At 40.3% G+C, this 20,354-nt stretch overlaps 6 protein-coding genes across 6 annotated transcripts in view; 3 read left to right on the plus strand and 3 right to left on the minus strand.

Moving 5' to 3' along the window:
- The window catches only part of MELLADRAFT_63128 (uncharacterized protein), a gene marked incomplete at both ends in the record, with an annotated part of 1,499 nt that extends 695 nt beyond the window's left edge, over nt 1–804 (minus strand). The window contains one exon of the mRNA XM_007410124.1: nt 90–804. Coding sequence (XP_007410186.1) covers nt 90–804 — 715 coding nt within the window. The remainder of the gene's footprint in view (nt 1–89) is intronic.
- A 9,086-nt stretch (nt 805–9,890) lies between these two features.
- On the plus strand, nt 9,891–11,061 carry MELLADRAFT_63129 (uncharacterized protein; the record flags this gene model as incomplete). Its single annotated transcript, XM_007409922.1, has 2 exons — nt 9,891–10,059; nt 10,121–11,061. 2 exons carry the CDS (start codon nt 9,891–9,893, stop codon nt 11,059–11,061), a joined length of 1,110 nt encoding a protein of 369 aa, XP_007409984.1.
- Nucleotides 11,062–12,046: 985 nt separating this feature from the next.
- On the minus strand, nt 12,047–12,751 carry MELLADRAFT_63130 (uncharacterized protein; the record flags this gene model as incomplete). Its single annotated transcript, XM_007410123.1, has 3 exons — nt 12,047–12,468; nt 12,540–12,608; nt 12,691–12,751. 3 exons carry the CDS (start codon nt 12,749–12,751, stop codon nt 12,047–12,049), a joined length of 552 nt encoding a protein of 183 aa, XP_007410185.1.
- Nucleotides 12,752–13,586: 835 nt separating this feature from the next.
- On the plus strand, nt 13,587–14,364 carry MELLADRAFT_86358 (uncharacterized protein; the record flags this gene model as incomplete). The annotated part of the gene is made up of 2 exons (XM_007409923.1): nt 13,587–13,707; nt 13,760–14,364. 2 exons carry the CDS (start codon nt 13,587–13,589, stop codon nt 14,362–14,364), a joined length of 726 nt encoding a protein of 241 aa, XP_007409985.1.
- Nucleotides 14,365–14,607: 243 nt separating this feature from the next.
- MELLADRAFT_106446 (uncharacterized protein) lies at nt 14,608–15,180 on the minus strand (the record flags this gene model as incomplete). Its single annotated transcript, XM_007410122.1, has 2 exons — nt 14,608–14,829; nt 14,938–15,180. 2 exons carry the CDS (start codon nt 15,178–15,180, stop codon nt 14,608–14,610), a joined length of 465 nt encoding a protein of 154 aa, XP_007410184.1.
- A 4,072-nt stretch (nt 15,181–19,252) lies between these two features.
- On the plus strand, nt 19,253–19,717 carry MELLADRAFT_52551 (uncharacterized protein; the record flags this gene model as incomplete). Its single annotated transcript, XM_007409924.1, has 2 exons — nt 19,253–19,380; nt 19,441–19,717. 2 exons carry the CDS (start codon nt 19,253–19,255, stop codon nt 19,715–19,717), a joined length of 405 nt encoding a protein of 134 aa, XP_007409986.1.
- Nucleotides 19,718–20,354: the final 637 nt, after the last annotated feature.

The following is a 20,354-nucleotide window of genomic DNA, read 5'->3' on the forward strand; positions in this document are numbered from 1 at the left end:
CGGTACTGAGATCGCTATTGGTCTTTCTGATTCTAGATTTCCAACATTCGGTATACTCAGAGCAGAAGATCTTGAAAGTAACGAATTACGAGATCCTCCATTGTTAGGATGATTAGATGGGAATGATCCAGATGGTCTACGAGCAGATCTAGATCTAGGTGCAGGTGCTTTACCACTCATCGAACTTGTACGACCTGAACGTGGTAAATCTTCGGTTGGAGCAGATGAGAAACTACCATAATGGTGTTCAGCAAACATATCATTATGATGAGTTGGACCAGATGAATTATAACCAGAAGTAGGTGAATAAATATCATTTGGAGATAAAGCTGAATTAGAAATCGAAGGAGAACAAGTAGATTGATCTAGATGACGTGGTAAACTTCGTAATGGTGTATGTTGTTGTTGTGGTGGTTGTGGTTGAAATGTATTTTGATTTGATAATTGATCATGATTAGATGGAGTAGCGGAGAATGAAGTGTTTAATGGATCTTCAAAATTAAAGGAAGATGAAGTTTGAACGATTAATGATTCTAATAATTCATTATCACTCAGACGAGCAGATGTATGAGAACCGAAATCAGAACCGAATCCATTTAGATGATTAAATGGACTACTACTACTGTTATGATGATGTTGTTGTTGATGTTGATGTAACATTGGTTGAGATTGAGATTCAGATTGAGATTGATGAATTGGTATAGGAGTAGGTGAGACGTGAAAACCTTCAAGTCTTCTGGGTGGTTGAGATTGAGAATGTTGAGAATGAGAATGAGAATGATGAGTAGGATCTTGAGCGAACATGGTCAATCGATTTGTTTGGTTGATAGGGTAATGGGTTTAATGTTCTCCTTTATTTTGATCGGATATTGAGATGAACTGTGATTTGATATTTGAAGTAAGTGGCGAGGGTGATGTTGCGAGGGTTATTGAGCTGATGTTTTGATTTTGAGATTGGTAAAGTCTGATAAACTGCTACACCGATCGGTAACTCACTCGATGATAGTGGTAAACAGCTCTCGAGAAGGGTATTTTGATGGAAGATGCAGATAAATATTAAGAATGTATGCGGATAGTGGTAAATTCAAATCAAAACAAATCAAAAAAAAAAAAGAGAAAAAGTTAAAATGCTGGATTTGTTTATCAGATTAAGATTCTTAATCTAATCTAATCAAATCAAATCAAATCAAATCAGGAAAAAATGAGTTTGTATTTCTTAAGATTTCTTTCAGAAAAGTTCGGATTGTAAAATGAATCAGGTTTGATTTGGAAGGGAGGTAAGATGGTTTTGGTGTATTTGCTTTGTCGGAGATCGAGAAGTTGTAAAATCGGAATGAGAAAACTGGAATTTGACACTCAGACTGTGTGAGTGAGTTTTGGTTTTGGTGGGGAGAAGATTAAGTTCTAGATTAAAAACTTGAACTTGTTTCTTTCTTTCTTTCTTTCTTTCTAGGCTTTTTTCAACTTTACGACTCGCTGCTCAATTCAAACTGTACCTTCGAAACGAACAAAATTAAATTACATCTCATCATCACTTAACTTTCTTTTAATTCAAAAAAAAATAAGGCGAAAAAAACCTACCAAAAGGCTTTCTTTACAAGACCTTCAATTCTCATACAAAACCTCATAACATTCGGTCGGTCCAATGCCGAAGAGCTACGCAGCCTTTCGGCAAACACCAAAAAAAAAACTCTAATTTCGATACACTTCCCCGGACTTGATGGGGTCCCCACATAATTTCTGATCCTGTATAGTCCTGTATTCAGTTGGTTTAATTAAAAAGTGCAGTTCCTCGACGTTCCGAACGGATCACGTCATTTTGCACCTGTATGGTTTCAATCAATACAGGTTTTGTATCTATGGATCCAAAACTCAATTTGAACTTACCCCACCTCCTCGCGCATTGTCACTGTGCACACTGCACAGCTCAGTATTCATCACTTTGTAAATTCTATCGATTCTTCTCACTCACACCAATTCACATTAATCATCCGATCCTTATTGTACATATCTACAAATCAAGTATTCAACACAGCCTTTTCTTATCTTTCTTGAACCCTTGAGATCACTTTGTGATATTAGTTTATCAACCTGTAATGCAGTGCATGAATTATTTACATACAACGGAGAATCAACAGGAAGTCACTCTTCAGGCTCATCTTTCCTCATTTTTGGAATACAGAAGTGTCTTTTTGTGTGATCATTAAGGGATATTGCATGAATGAATGAATGAAGAACTTATTAAGCAAGGGGATTTGAAGAAAAAAAAGAATTAAACAAACTAATACATACTTATGCAGTAGTGGTAATTGGGTCCAAGCACTTGAGATACAAATGTTGAAAAATTTGCAGGAAGATCACTTGATCTTCATTCTTTGAATCTGAGTGTGAGAAATCTTTTGCCAAATTCTTGACACTTCTTTCTGGTTAAGTCTTTCTATATATACACAGTCTTTGATCATATTTTGTGTATCTTGTCTACATAAAACAAGAGTTTTTTGTACAAGATTTCTATCACATTATTTATTGATGTTAATAAACTTATCTATGATCATGTATTATCTTTATGAAAAGATTTGTTCATGGTATTTATTTACTTGAAATCTTACTTGATTCATTCATCATTATTCTTTTTGTAGTGAAATGAATTAGAGTGTTTTATAATTCATAAAACTTGATTCTTATTCATCTTTCATTCTGATCTTAAAAATCAAAATAATCAGCTTGTACAAAGTATGAGATCTGTTTGTCTAGAAAAAATGGAGTTTTTGGTTTGATTGGGAGGCTGAGCTACAAGTAAACCCACACTCAACTTATTTATATTACAAACTTGTCAAACCAAAAAACCACCGTTTGGTTTTTCAATACAGATATGTTGTTTTTTCCTTGGACAAAGACCTTAGAAAGACTTGATTGAGTCCTATTTATGAAAAAGAAACTTAAACTCAATGAAGCACAACTCTCAATTCTGATTGGTTTATGTATCAAACCTTTCAATCCAAATATACTTCTTTATTACAAGAAAACTCAAATCACTATTGTATAAGAAAAATCATTTGACTGAAATGATTAATAATCCAAATCAAATCCAAGCTCTTTCCACATAAGTCATCATTCCTTTTCCAATCTCTTCACCTTTCAACATCATATGACCAAGCCTATCAATCAAATCAACCATTCATACAATTAAATCATATCAATCACGATATGTGTTGTCTGTTTTCAAAATCTCTTACATTTTATTCTTTGCCATGAGAGGTCTTGGTTTTTTTGCCATACTAGAACCAAGTCTGAGATATATCAACAAGATTCAATCTTCTTAACCAAAAACAATTACCGTGCCCGTTGGTAGGGCCCCCGGCGTTGGGGGCCTTCTGATTTGCCAGTTTCTTTTGACTTTCTTTTGACTTTCTTTTGACTTTCTTTCGACTTTCTTTCGACTTTCTTTCGACTTTCTTTCGAACTGCTCACGATGGCGTAGACACAGGTAATTCTGAACCTTCAGCTTGAACTCCTTAAGACTGTGCCACTGTTTAGTTTAATCAGTGGTCATTATCCCTTAGTTACCTATTGTGGCTAAACATCCACATGTCCTCCCTTTCAAGTGTATTGAGGATCAAACTCTTGATGAATCCTATCAAGAATCTCACTTTGGCAAGCAAAGACCGCTTGGACATGGTGAACGCAGTCAAATAGGAATAATTCATACGTTTGATTCTCAATTTTGTTCGGTTCAGGTCATCTCCCAGATTTCTACAAGCGTCCTCGCTTGAATCTCAAAACCATAATTGTTCCCATCCTCATGATTTAGCTGTTGAGATGTTATTTTTTTATAGAAATAGTTATTCATTTGTTCCAATGTACTTGTATCTGAATCTCACTTCTTAAATTGATTATGAATCAAATGTTACCCTCTTGTCAGTGCTTGTGACTGACAGATGAGCACGCTACGGTCAATGTTATTAATCAATATCTATAAAAAGGCGCTCAAAGGTTTCAAATAGACTACAAAGGGTTTGAGTACATTAGATTTGAATATCCACTCGTAGTCAAATCATTTTGATGAATTAATTGAGAGGTTTGACTTTGATGATGATAATGTGAAAGTGAATGTCCTAATATTGGTCAATTACTGGGTGATGAAATTTGTTTGGACAGTCAATTTGATTTAAGTGATTCGATTCCTGATGGTCTTCTATAATTATGATTCTTTCAAATGTAATACTATTATTACTCACATCATGTAACTGAACTACCTAAACTCATGGAAGTTGGTAATGGTACCCCAAACTACGCGCTCAATCACCATGCTGGGGAGAATGATCTTGGTGTTGAGATTGTTCAGTGATTTCCTGAGCTGTTGAGACAGTTCACTAATGATTGAGAGGTTTTGAGACAGTTCTCTTGAACCTAAGCTACTTCACCATCACCGGTTAGGTAACTTATTAGACAACCACAACTTGATCATTTTATTGACGGATTGGGACAATGTAACCATTGGGATGAAACGTGGATGATGTGGAAAGGAGTTGACGGATTGGGAAATGGAGAAAAGAAGTTTTTCACCTATTAGTAGTTCTTTTCTGTGTGCAACTGTTGTTCCTCTTTTTCCCATCTGAACTTTTCATTATCATCGTCCAAAAGTCATTTCCTCACGTCCAGTTCCTTTTGTCCGTCTTGAATAGGTTAGATACTAGCATACTTTTTACTATTTCTTTCTCTTATTAATTCCTTTACTTTGTTCTCAGGTTCGAGTGTTTTCTCTTAACACTCTCACAACTGTTCTTGAGCGTGCTCTAACTTTGAGCTACTATAAAGGTGTGCAGAAAGAAATACCATCTGAACTTTTCATTATCATCGTCCAAAAGTCATTTCCTCACGTCCAGTTCCTTTTGTCCGTCTTGAATAAGTTCGAGTGTTTTCTCTTAACACTCTCACAACTGTTCTTGAGCGTGCTCTAACTTTGAGCTACTATAAAGGTTCGAGTGTTTTCTCTTAACACTCTCACAACTGTTCTTGAGCGTGCTCTAACTTTGAGCTACTATAAAGTTTAACACATTATCAGTACCACTTTACCTTTAAAAGGCTAAAACGATATGTCGCTCGATTTCGATGCCGGAACCTCATCATCATCATCTCGTATGCTCCTAACCACGAAGAACTATTTAACGTGGGTTACGATGATCGAATGCAAATTGGATCGGTTAGGACTCCTCGAGATAGCACTCGGAACGGAACCTATCACTAGGACTCCGGGAGTTGAGCCTACCGACTTGATGAAGGAATCTCACCGTATCAAGAGTAAAAGAGCGTACAACGTCATTGTCGATTACCTAAACGAAGACAACCTAGCTTTTGTCAGCAGTAACGAGGAAGTCGGAAAAGCAAGAAATGCCTTCATGCTATGGACTCTTCTTCGCGAGAAGTATATTGGCGAAAACATGCTTAATCGAACAACTCTTTTCACTAAATTTGCAAACATTGTATTCACGGATGTTGATACCTTTGTCAAAGAAGTTCGATCATGTGCTAATGAGCTGAGAAGATCCGGTTTCAAGATGGGTGAAGAGATGAAAGTCATCATGGCTTTATCAAAACTTCCGCAAGAGTACGAATCTTTTGTCAGAGTTATGACTCACGGTTTTCCAGACCAGAATCTCGATTTCATGTTACATCGACTTGAACAAGACCAACTTCAAAGCGCGACTAGCGGTATCGAAGCGAATCGTGCGTCAGCAAATCATGTCAACACCAAGCAATCTCGTAAAGATGTCACCTGCACTCATTGCAAGAAAACCGGTCATGAAGAAAACCAATGTTGGAAGAAACACCGTCATCTAGCTCCTAACCGAAACCGTTATCGATCTCAGAAGCCAGCTGAAGAACCGGAGGTACCAACTGCAGCAAACTACGCTGGTATGGACGAAACCATTCCTGGGTCAGTCCGATTCTCTCGATGTACGGCTTTTATCTGCTCAACTAGCGCTGAAACCAATCTACTCGACTCAGGTGCTTCTGATCCAATGTTTAAATCAAGAGACGCATTCAAAACTTACACTCCATGTAATGTTGAAATCAGTATTGGAGAAGAAGGAAGAGTGATTAAAGCTATTGGAAGAGGAACCGTTACTATCAAATCAAAGTATGGACTCTATGATATAGTCAATGCTTTTCATGTACCATCCCTTCCTCATAATCTCTTATCTCTTACACCATTCTGGAAGAAAGGCGTCCAACTTGTATACTGTAGTAGCAATCTGTTCGTGCTCAAGAAGAATGACACTATTGTTTTAGATGGAAACGTAATCAACAAACTTCTCATTCTTAACATTGAAATTCAAAAACCTGCTCAATCGAACAACGCTCTGCATACCTCAGCCATTTGGCATAAACGCCTAGGCCATCCATGTGAGAAAAATCTCAAAACTGCAGCCCAATGCACAACTGGCATTGATTCAAAAATCAGCTCAATCCCTTTCTGTGAATCGTGTGCATTGGGGAAATCAACAAGAAACAGATTTCCAGGAAAAATTCCAAAACCATCTTCTCCTCTCGATGTTATTCATTCTGATTTAAGTGGAAAAATATCTCCACCATCTGTAGGAGGAGCTCACTACTATGTAAAATTCACTGATGGATTTTCATCTTATCGCTGGTTATACCTACTAAAGAACAAGAATGATTTCATAAAAGTTTTTAAAGATTTTAAGACACTAGTTGAAAACCAATTTAGTCAAAAAATCAAAACATTAGTCAGTGATGGAGGTGGTGAGTATGTTAACCATGAAATGAGTGAATTATGTAACTCATCTGGAATCAATCACCAAGTCACAGCTCCGCATACGCCTCAACAGAATCCAATATCGGAACGTGGTAACCGTACGACTGTTGAAAAGGCCCGAACGATGATAGCTGGATCATCTCTCCCAATATCTTTCTGGGGAGAAGCTGTACTAACAGCAACATACCTAGAGAACCGAACACCCTCATCTACTGTCTCTTTCAAAACTCCGTATGAAGTTATCTATCAGAGACCTCCAAATCTAAATCATATAAGAATTTTTGGGTGTGCTGCTTACAAACATATTCCATCAGCAAATCGAAACGGAAAGTTTAACTCTAGAGCTGAGAAGTGTATCCTACTAGGTTTTGTAGAAGGCACAAAGAATTACCGACTCATTCGCATTGAGGATAAGAAAATAGTTCACTCGCATGATGTCATCTTTAATGAAGAAGAATTCCCCTCAATCCATTCAAAACCGAATCACATCACGGAAATTCAAGTTGAGAATGAAATCGATGATCTTGAAGACGTGTTACCAGATGACCCCGATGACATCCCACCAGATGATCACAATCAAGATATTCAAAATGAACCAATTGACCCTGATATTCGTGAAGATCAAAACGAGAACAATGATCTTCCAGAAGAACAAGATCCTCCAATCAATCCTTTTAGAGTACGAATCCACAATCCTGCACTAGCTGAAACAATTTGTCAAGTACGGAATGCGCAAGACCAACCTAGAGAAACGTCCGAAGATCAAACCGCCTACGAGGATTCCTGCTCCCAATATATCGGTCATGATAGCTCAAGCTTCAGCGTTGATTTCACAACTTGGTAACGAAATTGAATCATCATTACCATACACGCCTCTTGAGAACATCATCGATCCCGCTAGTTATTCTAAGGCGAAACTTGCATCTGATTGGCTGAAATGGCGTGATGCTGTACATGAAGAATTCAAATCACTCATCGAAAACAAAGTTTTTGAACCATGTAAATCAATCCCAAAAGGTCGAAAATTCATAGGTACTCGTCTGTTATTGAACAAAAAGCTAGATGGAAGATATAAAGCAAGATGTGTGGCTCAAGGATTTCGTCAAAAAGAAGGGATCGATTATCATGAAACCTTCTCACCAAGAGGTAGGATTGCAACTCTGCGAGCTGTTGGTGCGATCACTGCGCTGGAAGATCTGGAGTTTAGACAAGCTGATTTCGTTACGGCTTTCCTCAATTCATCGCTAGCAAAAGGTGAAGAAGTGTATATCATGGCTCCAGAAGGATTCATTGAATGGATTCAATCATTACCTACTGATTCAATAGTTTATCAACGCTTCAAGATACTTATCGATGATCCAGACGCTTGCATACAAGTTCTTCAATCCTTATACGGTTTAAAGCAATCCGCACGTAACTGGTATATGACCGTATCTGATTGGTTTGTTTCAAATGATTTTCATATTAGTGATGCAGATCCGTGCCTCTTTATACATGTAGATGAAAATCATCATAGGTCTTATGTATATGTATGGGTAGACGATATGGCACTTGCTGGAAAAGACGTAGACTGGATTTTAGAAGGTTTGAAGAAAGAATTTAAAATCAAGGATCTTGGAAACGTAGATCAGTTACTTGGAATGAAGGTCATAAGAAATAGAGCTGAGCGCCAAATATCATTTTCTCAAGAGCGTTATATTGATGGACTTTTAAAGGAGAATGGTATGGAGGACTGTAAACCAATTGGCACGCCCATGCAAGCAAATGAGGTTCTTGGAATAGCTACTGAGGAAGATCGCGATTCATTCATATCGAGTGGAAACGACTATCGTGCAGCAGTAGGATCTCTCAATTATCTATCTCAATGCACAAGACCGGACCTTGCTCATGTAGTCAGTATATTATCTCAGTTTCTCGAAAGACCTGGAATGACTCATTGGCAGTGCTATAAGCGTGTTCTACGGTATCTACGAGGATCAAAACATTTATTCCTTGTATATGTACTCCAATTGCTTTCTCTGACTCAAATTGGGCTGGATGTACACTCACCAGAAGATCAACCTCGGGGTATGTGTTCTTACTCAATGGAGCTGCTTTAACGTGGAGAAGCAAAAAGCAACCTACAGTGGCGCTTTCTTCAACTGAAGCAGAATATCGTGGATTTTTGGATGCAGGACAAGAGGGAGTATGGATCAGGAGGTTAATGAAGGATTTAGGATTTGAAAATTTATGTTCAACTACACTTTACGGCGACAATCAAGGCTCAATTGCATTAGCAAAAAACCCAGTTTTTCATGCAAGAACAAAACATGTCGAGATTCATTTTCATTGGATTCGTGAGAAGGTCAAGGATGAAACATTAAACATAGTATATTGCCCTACAGAACATATGATTGCTGACATCATGACAAAGTCACTTGATAGAACAAAGTTTGTTAAGTTTCGAGACAGTCTTGGTCTATTGCCTCCATCAAAATTACCCGGTAATGGTGGCGAGGGGGGGTCTTGAACCTAAGCTACTTCACCATCACCGGTTAGGTAACTTATTAGACAACCACAACTTGATCATTTTATTGACGGATTGGGACAATGTAACCATTGGGATGAAACGTGGATGATGTGGAAAGGAGTTGACGGATTGGGAAATGGAGAAAAGAAGTTTTTCACCTATTAGTAGTTCTTTTCTGTGTGCAACTGTTGTTCCTCTTTTTCCCATCTGAACTTTTCATTATCATTGTCCAAAAGTCATTTCCTCACGTCCAGTTCCTTTTGTCCGTCTTGAATAGGTTCGAGTGTTTTCTCTTAACACTCTCACAACTGTTCTTGAGCGTGCTCTAACTTTGAGCTACTATAAAGGTTCGAGTGTTTTCTCTTAACACTCCAAAATAAAAAAAAATCGGATGCAACTGGTCAATCAAACGTTACCATCTCAACTATCACCCCCCGCGGCAGCTTGCCATCATCACCCAACCCCTTCCCATCAGTTTCTGTGGTCGATATCTCATCCCACCATTCCAGGACCTGTTCTCAACCGCGACCGCTTGCCAAAGGTTCTCTGTGGGTACACAAAATCGACATATACCAAAGTATATCCGTCGAAAAGAACAACATGCAGTCAGCTGAACTCTTGGAGATCCATAAGGCCACACAGGTTTTATTGGAGAGTTTGATACGAGGGTCAACTACCAACTTTGACCCCGGCGAAGCACTGTCCCAGCCTGTTACGTTCAGCACCTCGGGACAACCCAGCATCCGACCGTGGTGCGAAAGACCAGAGAGTTGGTGTACTTCACTGCACTCCTCAAATCTATCATACTGACAACCTTTATCATACTTTAGATCGGGCACTTTTCACTCCTGGTCTGGAAACCCTTTGGTTCGAGCCCAAGATATTCGATTTCGAAGCCATTGGCAATTCCGACCCTCCAGATTCACTCCCCACACATGAGCGTTATCTTTGGAACACACTTAAAATGTTTCATATGCCTAGTGCCACTTTAATTGAACGTGGAATGCACTACGTCTTGGCGTCACTTGTATTGATTGGATCTGATGCCGAGCAGCCGCGTTACTCTCCCGAACTTCCCGACATTTCGCCTCTATCTGCAGGAGCTCGTAGTGCTTATTCGTGCTGGCACCACTACAAGACCCTTTCATCCTTTCGTTGGGCAAATATCGGAGCGAAACGAGCTGAATCAGCTGATGGGTGCATTGAAGATCTCGACAAGCTGATTGCAACAATCTACACGATGGTGGAGACATTTGCTAGTATATGGGCAACTACATCTCTCAAGGCCGACATTGCAGCAACCGAAGAACTAATCAAGAGGAGTACTTCTTCCGAAACTATCAATTCCCTGACTTCGAACAAGGAACAGCTGAAGAACGCTTTTAATCAAATCAAAGTCGAATATTGTAACCTACCAGCCCTTGTGGCCTTTCTATCTTCTGGCGTCAAGGGATTAATGATATATCCCACCGACATACGAGCATATACTCCTCTACGGGCCGTAAACTTTCTATTGGTGACCAGCCACTTATCTCAGCGCAATGAAACGATCTCGGAGCCAATATGGAAGAGGACCCAATCATATATAGTTGGCTTTTTGAAAGCTGTCATCCAATCAACAGAAAAATGGGTACCTCAAGAATTGAATCGATACCACCTAGCCAAGGCTGTCTTCCTCGATTTCTCGGACTATCATATCTCACGGAATATGACAGAAATTCCCATTCCCAAGGCAAGAAACTACAAGGTACAGTCCAAATCATACTCCTGAACCATAGTTCAGATACGTATTTTATTTGCACTTCTTGTTGTTTTTGTTGGCCCTCGTCACTCGGGAAATTTCAGAGCTATATTTTCAGCTGCTGCCCATTTCGGCACCCTGGGTTGATAGCCTACTATGGTATGACTACTGTTGCATGTGCGCTGTGTAAGCATGCTTCCAAATTAAAGAGGCACATGTAGACGTCAGAGTTCTAAGCACCAGGTGAACTGTTGCATGATATTCTGTGAAACGCGAGGGATGTACTGTGAAATAAAATAAGATTAAGGCATCACTCTAGGTCGTAACAAAAAATATACATCATGACATCTCAGGTGTGCCAGTCTCCTCACTTTTATTGTGTTTGGATAGTGAAGCGGCTCGCACCTTTTTCCCAAACGACCACAAGAGGTTGTGATATCTTCTATAATCCGTTTGTGGGTGTATAAAGGTGCTCGTGCGTGCTTGCTGAGTTTTGTATTGAGGTGGGAGTTTTGCACATTTAAATGAGTATTCTTAACAGCCTTTCCATTTGATAGGCAAAGAGTATCAAACAAAGATAGACTCAGTAATGTAATCAGGTAGGAAATTGCAACTTCAATCATGAAGGTAAGACCCCCAATACAAACATTGCAGAAGTCTGCATAGCTTTACTGCCCTAACCTTCACGTTTGATTTTGTCATGTTGATTTAACGTCTAATTCGATCATAAATTTTTGCTTGTAAATGTGATCTGCAATCATTTCGATTGGCTTTCAATTAAAGTTAATCCGTAATTTTCAAAAAAAGACTGGAGCAACAGAATGGTCACGAACCGCCAAAGTCATCTGCTCAACAATAATGTATGAGATAAATTTCAAAGAAAACAACTAAAAAAACCAAAACAAAGAACCATAATTATGATCACATTCGGATGCCATCCGATCTCATCCGATCATACTCATAAAAGTGATCCGATCACATTCAAAGATGCAAAGCAAATAGATGAACAAATAAGTCATTGTTCTTGAGATCCCTCACGAGCATTAGTTTTGTCATCCTCTGCCTCCTCCATCGATCTGTCCTCGGGAGTGTCTTGGCAGTATTTGCAGTAACCGGATTCCCAAAGGCCATGGTAGGCATAGCAGAAAGGGCGACGTCGGTTTGTAACAGAGTCATAGCTACCGCATTCTGATGGTGCCTCCGGTATATCCATCATTGAAGGCCCCAATTCAGACTTGAGGAAATCGATAACCGCCTCCACCTCCTCAGGTTCGGCACTAGAGAACCGTCTTTCTGTTTGAATACACCGGTAGGGCGGCATCAAGGTCAGGATAGAATTTCCAAACATATAATGAAAATGAAATGTACCAGGTATGTTTTCCACTTGGGAATCCAGGTAAGCCTGATAGGCTTCCAGTTCCTCAGGATCTGGACTGGCTGGATGTGTTGAAAAGCAGAAGTAATTAGAAATTAATTGATAGAGAAAGAATTTGAAAAAGAATTCTTACCAGGGGTGCATTCCTCTTTGGAAGCTATGTATTCCTGATAAGCCTCCAGTTCATCAGGACCTGGGCTGGCTGGATGTGGTGACAGGCAGAATGATTTAGAAATGAAATAAATTGATAAATGGAGGAGTTGAAAATAAACAATAAATCTTACCCTGTTTTTTTTCCACGGGTTGATCATTTCCCTTTATAGAAATACCAGTTTTTGGAGGCATGGTGAATGTGAATAAGACGGTGAATGTGTTTAATGATTTGAGCGAGAGCAGTGTAAAGATTGGCGCCTTTAACCTACCGCCTTTATATGTTGAGGTTGAGGAAAGTTCGAAAGGAACAAGTTATTCTCGTTTCGTTCGCGTATCATGTTCTTTTCAAAATGACTTGCCATCATTCCTTTGAAAAAAGATATCATAAATCAATCATTCGAATCCAATTATATTGCGGTGATATCGATCATGTTCGATATCGCCTCAGATTTACCTTTTGTATGTTGAGGTTGAGAGAAAATGAACAAGCTTAAATAAATCATCCAAATCCAATTATATTGCGGTGATATCGATCACGTTCGATATCGCCTCAGATTTACCTTTTGTATGTTGAGGTTGAGAGAAAATGAACAAGCTATTCATAAAACAGGGTTCGTGGTGTAGTTTTTGTTACCTATCAACCCAACTACATTTCAATACATGATGAAACATTTTGACCGATGTTGTCGCGACGCTATATGTATGCATACCGGGTCATCCGGATACAAGGCTATCCCGAAGGTGTCTATACGCCGTGCTGTGAGCTAATCCGAATCCCCGATGCTCACAACTTTCAAGTTCCAACGCTCTGCAACACCAATTTGTCAATCATCAAATGAACAATCAAGACAGCTTCGGGCGGCGAGTGGGTCTAGCCGTTCGAGAGGTGATACAGCAACTCACGAAGCGGAAAATCACTATACTGATTATGGCAGCGCTTTTGGTGCTTTTGAGTATGTAAACGGCCTGACACAAAGGAGTAATGCGCACAGATAAGACTGACTTCGACGCATCAATAGGAAACTCAATGCAACTGCAACGTATTCATAAGAGGTTTCATGACTTAGAGAGTCGACTCCGATGGGTTGAACAAAATTATGATATGCTGTCGAAAACGTTCCAGGAAGATGATTCCGTCTGGGAAGATGGTACGGACCTCAGTCTCATAAAGCTTGGTCTACGGATGGCAATCTGATGAAGCTTCGTCTACAGGTAACATTGCACGCTTTATCAAAACTTCCCAGGAAGTGAAGTTCATGGCCGAAGAATGCACAAAACAATGTATGAAAGATAGAAACTGGCGCCGCGATTTTGCATTCTTTAACACAGGTGGCGACATAATCTCAGATATCACATCAAAGTCCATGCAACCCGCCACAGATAGTCTTGGAATCAGAAGTCCAGTCGGCCCTGAGATGGCAATAAGTGGCGATGCATCCAGTGGCGCATGCTGGGCATTTCCGGGAGCAGTTGGTCAGATTGGAATTCGCTTACGTCGTCGGATCGTAGTTCAAGCGGTTACTATCGAGCATATTGGTGCAAAACTGGCACAGAATGAGATCGCATCAGCGCCCAAGGACTTCGAGTTATACGGGATCGAAGGAGATGGAGAAGATGCTGCTAATTTGTTGCTTCTCCAAGGTTTTTATAACATCACCGGCCCTTCAACAATGCAGACATTTGAAGTGAAAGAAGCGAATTTTCAGTCCGCTCATCAGAAAGTTGTGTTGAAAATAACTTCTAACCATGGAAACCCTGAATTCACCTGTCTATATCGGGTCAGGGTTCATGGAAAAGAAGCTTGATGTATATGAAGCTCAAGACTTTGATGAATATTTCTACAAAATCGACCGGAAATCTATCCTTTTCCGCCTATAAGGCTGCTCGGAATCATTGAGCCATCTTTCAACCAAGAGTCGTGCTATCAGGCGAAGATGTCATCAAGGCTGTAACCATCATTCAGAATGTTTTATATCATTGCAAATGTAAACATGAATACTTATTAGTCTGCGGGTACACAACAGCCCTGGGGATACCAGGGACAGGCTTCAATTGTTTTGTTTACAATTGGGGACAAGCATTTTGTGAATCCGCTCAGATGAATCACTTTCTGATGTGTCACTGTCACTAGAACACCGTTTGTGGTCTTGGTCTTTGTTGGTAGTCTTGTTTTCTGAGGACCTCAATGCAACCTCAACCCAACCCTTGAAAGCTACGTAGTTTTCCATGAACGCCTTCAATACCTTGATGAATTCTTCTCGGTCCTCCACCTTTGAGTACAAACAAGAAGTGTGTCAGATCAATCAAGTCAGATTGTATGTTAAGGTGAGATGAGAGATCTGGAAATGTATCACCTTTGTAACGGGCTTTGAGCGCACGAAATACAAGTCAAGTTGCTTTCCTATAGATCCAGATGTCAAGGCTGTTTTGCTCCGTATCGGTAAGGCGGATTTTAATTTGGCCCATGAGTTGCCTTGGCCTGGATCGGATTGGACTGGAGGGAATCTGGAAATTATCGAATGGATGTCCCCAGGTTTGAGATCTTCTGAATGTAGGAGTTTTTCACTTAAATGAGTCAAGGGCACAAGGCGTCTTTGAAATTCTTGCAAATGATTGGACATCAAATGAAGCTCCTCAGCCGAAATGCCCTCAGAAGAAATTTTTCTGGGAGTTTGTTTTATTTTTAAGCGTATCTGAGCTGCAGTTGGACATATGATTTGGGCGTCAACGTAGGCTTCCAGATTGGCAGAGCGCAGACTACATACATGGTTTGTGATGCATGACGTGTATTTTGGCTTCTTGCATCCCCTCGTCGAGTGATTCAAGTTCCATCAATTTTCTTTTTTTTTCCCGGACCTGCCGCGCATCTGAAGGAGAAAGCGACATCGAACTCCAAGAACCAGGTGAAATTATAAGTTTGGACGGGATTGGATTTGAAGCAAGTGAGATCAAGTCAAGCTCTATTCCTGGCGCTTTGAATGATGTTGTTTGCGTTAATATAGCGATTGAGCAGACTAGACCTGGCTCTCAACGATGTTTGAAAGCGATAGAAGTATTTTAATGTCCAAGTGTTTTGGGAATGGGGCGATGGTGATCAACAGCAAATTCCAGCTGAATCACAGGGGTTTATGTTCATTGGGTCAGTACGCTCATTTGTCAAACTTTTGAGTTGAGCTCACTCAGTAGAAAATTACTTAAAATGATCATTATGATCAGTGACACTGGAAAAGACTCAGTTGCTGAAGTTTGTCAAACTTCTGAGTTGAGCTCACTCAGTAGAAGTTTCCTCAAGATGATCAGTACCATCAGTGACCTTGAGCAGCACAGCAACTGAGCAGAGTTGAGCCTCATGAAGATTTGCTGTTGGCCTATTAATTGATAGGGAATTTCTATTCAGAAAGCTTCAGTTGCTCAGAGCAACAAAGGCCTTCACACTTTCTCAGCCTGCAGATGAAGAACAATGGGAAAAAGAAATACTGGATATAGAGGATTCAGGAAACACAATCAATGAAAATTTCAAAAGCAAAGAACCAAGGGATTGAAAGGGAGATAATTGGGTCAGCAGTGTCTTTAAATACAGTATGAGTTAGATGATATTGTGAAAAAACAGCTCAATTGCTCAATTAATCAGCGTAAATCAGAATTGCTCAATCAGCATTGAGCGGGTATAGGCTCATTATCTATTTATCACAATCAGTTAAGCTTAGATAGTATAGTCTGTGTGAGCCTCAGCCCAGTAATATATATTGAAATCAAAGTGGCTCAGCAATCAATTTGATCTTTTTCCAGCCTTAAAAGGGCCAGTCTTCAAAGTCATAGTGTGATGAACATATCTAGCACCCACATCAGCTGTTAATTCTATACTTTTACAATTTTCAATAGCCATATATCAGAAAACCGGGACCTCCAATGGAAATTATAAATCATAAAAGTGAGTATTCAGTATCTGAAATGATCATAAGAACCAAATATTGATTCTTTCAACTCTTCCATGGAAATTAGAAAAGCATATGAACCCTAATGTGGGTGAAGTTGCTGTGTCAAAGGATAGTTATTCACTAGCAGGTATGAATTCAATTGTCAAACCTTATTTCATCTTCCCAGCTGATCCCTCTATACCCAGCAAAAACCTGTAGAATATCTCAAGGGAGAAGGGGTAGAGATAATGAGACCTCTGATATTCTGGCCTTTATGGAATCTATATCAAGGGAAGACATCAAATTGACCTGTGACACTTGTGGGGATCACCAGAAGCAAACTGTGAATAAACCTCAATCACCAATGCCTTTAAGAAAGTTAGCTTGGACCGCCTATACTTTCTTATTACTAACCAGCTGGATAGTGAAGAAGATTAATTACACTTGTGATGTGTTGGATATTCCTCATGACAAATTTTCGCAACACATTTTCGTTTTTTCCTTTTCTCTCTCTTTGATTATGTGGGTGGCAGATAGCATGGAACTTACCCTATATATTCTTGTACTTTATGACATCACTAAATACTTGATCAAAGTCATCAATTGAAACTTTTCACCACACTTAGATTGAATCACATTTGGAAATTTGAGTTCAATCACATGTTCAAATCTCAGATTGAATCACCTTTTGGAAATTTAGATTACATCACATGTTGAAGTGTTAGATTGCATCACATATAGAAATCTTAGATTGCATCACATGTACAAGAAGCCATGAGTGGGTTACATGGCTTTTTGTACATGTGATGTAAAGGGTTAAATCACACACATGTGTGTCATGCATCTTAATTTCAGCTATCTTGCATCACATGGGTTTACATCACAAGTTTTTTCTGTGATATCAAATCACAATTCAGTTGAATCACATGACCCCGTGTAACCCAAACCTGAATGTGATGTTAGATCACTTGAAAAGGAAGCAACCAGAAGTCACATGATAATTGGATCACAGAGAAATAATGTGATTCAACATCAGATGTCCAAATGCTTTGTGTTGCCACATGCTGCCATGCTATGCAAAAATGTTGCCGGTGAGGAAGTTCCAGCTCATCACCCACTGAATCAATGATTGACCCCAGCTCAAACGGACCTGTCCATTCCCTTAACGGTCATCTCAATCCCCCAAATATGTACTCAAATCCTACGTATCCTGCCCAATTTTCAAATCCTATTACGAACTCCCAATTATCTTATCCAAATACGCAACAGGCCAATTCAGCTGATCATCACCTTTCCAACGCTTTTGATACCCAAGCTTTCAAGCAAGCAGCCGCATCAGTTGCTGCACACAACAATACGCTCAAATACTCCTCAACTCCTACACCCTTTGCGGCGCCCTCGACCTCATCCATTCAACTTACATCAACAGCATCTTCCGTATTCGATCCATTCGCTGCTGCCAAAGAGAACCGGACTCGTAATTCCACAAGTTTCCCACCAAACACCAACAAGTCCAAGCGTGGACGAGCAGTCTCAGGCGGAGGAACAAGCTCGACCCGTCCACGCGGAAGAAATTCAGATACACCAGCGTATGATGCTTCTAGCCCTCTAATAACCTTTCTATGTGGATTTGAGACTTTTAAAGCACCCAAATGGGCTAAACAAAAGCCCATCCCTGTTTCTTGAACCATCGATGTCTATCGCCCTCAAGCTTACGAAGATCTGCGACTCGACCTTTGGATGCACTTTCAAAAGACTTTTGTCCCCAATGATATCACCGACAGACTTGACCCAGCCGGTTTCGAATTTACAACTTTAGGTAGTCAGGATGGCTCAGTGACCAATACTGATCTTAAGTGGTGGTTTTCTCAATCAAGTTCCATCAATCTCATCTACGACCACACCTGATACAAACACAATCTCATTTCCAAAAAAGCTGATGATCTTAAGCTTCCCGATCCAGTACCACTACCAGCAGAAGTGACCAAGCGGTTTAAGATTGGTCGATGTAGTAAGTACCAACCCTTTCTCGTTTCCCTTATGTACATATAAAACTGCTTCTGACTTCACTCCAGGTGCGCCATTATCCTTGCTACATACCACCAAAGACAACATAGCGCAAGGCCTAGAACGTTTTGGACGATCGACTGAACCCTCATTAGTACATACCCACCGCGCCCTCAACTGGGTTGCAGGCTTGCAATGGACAGTTCAGCAAGACGGGAACACGGTCGAATCAGATTTTATCTCTTACCGTTGGCCGTCTGATCAGGAACCGAAGCACGGTCGAACTCACTCCGTTCAATCTATTGAACTGTGGCACCCAGATGGCCCTATCACCTTGATCAGCAAAACCGCCATAAACAACCGTTTCAATCTGAAAATCGTAGCACCTACAAACACATCGCGTCTATACAACGCGGTTGACATTCTACTTCAAGAATTTGTTGCGTATGCTAAAACTGTCAATGGCCTCTCGGGTCATGTCGATATGTGGAAGATAATTAACGAACTTCGTGTAAGTGATGATTCAAAAATTTAACTACAATAGGTCAAAGACATTCATAGCTGACCTCCTTGGTATGAATTTCGATTTCAGCTGGTCGAGCACACCATTATCACCTCGGAAAAGCCGCCCGATAATGACAATTTGAGCGATATCCCGGATGTTGAAGGACCACACGAGGTTATGCATGTTGAAGAATCCTTACACCCTTTGGAATCTTTCGCCACTTCCGGATTTTTCGGTTTTGCTATTATCAACAATCCCACCAACATGCACTACCTCACGGATGCATTCAGTCATTGGACTTACCAGCAAAGCAAAGGTCACCGCTTCGTGACCGATGTACGTGGGTGTGGTTCAGTCGTCACCAACCCTCAGATCCATGACATCAATCCTGCGTGAGTCCAATTCGCTCCCATCCAATCAATAGGGTCTCTGCTGATTTGCCCGCCTTGTAGAAATGTTTGGGGCAGCAGGAACGGCCGAGCCCCGGCTGTTGCACTCATGCTTGTTCAACACAGATGCCAGCTTGGATGTCAGATTCTTCAACTCCCAAAGCTCGTTCGAATTCCTGTGGAGACACCCAAAGAGGATCTTATATGGCAACACAGCCAGGTATTGCCCGACGGGGAGAAAGTCAAGGCTCGACACGTTGATCTACCCACTTATTTAGCTCTGTCAACTCGCCCAGCTCCTCGCCTGACGCCTCCGGCACCCCCTCAATTCCCCTTCTGAAGTCTTTGTGAATTGACTCCATCGTCTTGACAGACATCATGTTCTCACCATCATCTAGTTCTCTATATACCTGTTCAAATTTCGTGTTTAAATTCAATCTGTTTATACTTGTTACAATAATATGTTTAAATTTGCCTTTTGTAAAGTTTGTGATATGTCTCCTAATTAAAAAAACAACCAAAAGACCACACGCTGGTCGCATCCATTTGAGAAGAGAGACCATACTCTGCAACATATCAACTACATATGTAGAAGACCACACCCACCCCACGCATCGCAATCACCGACCCCATCCTTTTCAAACACACATTCGCACCGTACTTGTAAATTTTTCGGGAGCTTTAACCCCCAACCAACACTGTGCCCACGTGCAATCAACTCAATCTACATGTTACTCTTGTCGTAGTCTGTCTGTCCAACCAAGCTTTGCCAACAACTCCCCAGATTGGCTGACTTCCGAAAATCCTATCCCGATCTCCATCCCTTTCTTTGATAGTTCCCTTTCTTTCATAGCCTTTTGGTTTTGGATAGCAATGTCACCACAAACCGCAAGACTGTAAGCTTCCAATCGAAACAAATGAGGTGATCTGTGGTCCTCAAGTTTCACAGCCCTTCGAAGAAAACAAGAAGATCTAAT

This window comes from Melampsora larici-populina (genome assembly GCF_000204055.1).
Source record: "Melampsora larici-populina 98AG31 unplaced genomic scaffold MELLAscaffold_18, whole genome shotgun sequence".
Classification (NCBI taxonomy): Eukaryota; Fungi; Basidiomycota; class Pucciniomycetes; order Pucciniales; family Melampsoraceae; genus Melampsora; species Melampsora laricis-populina.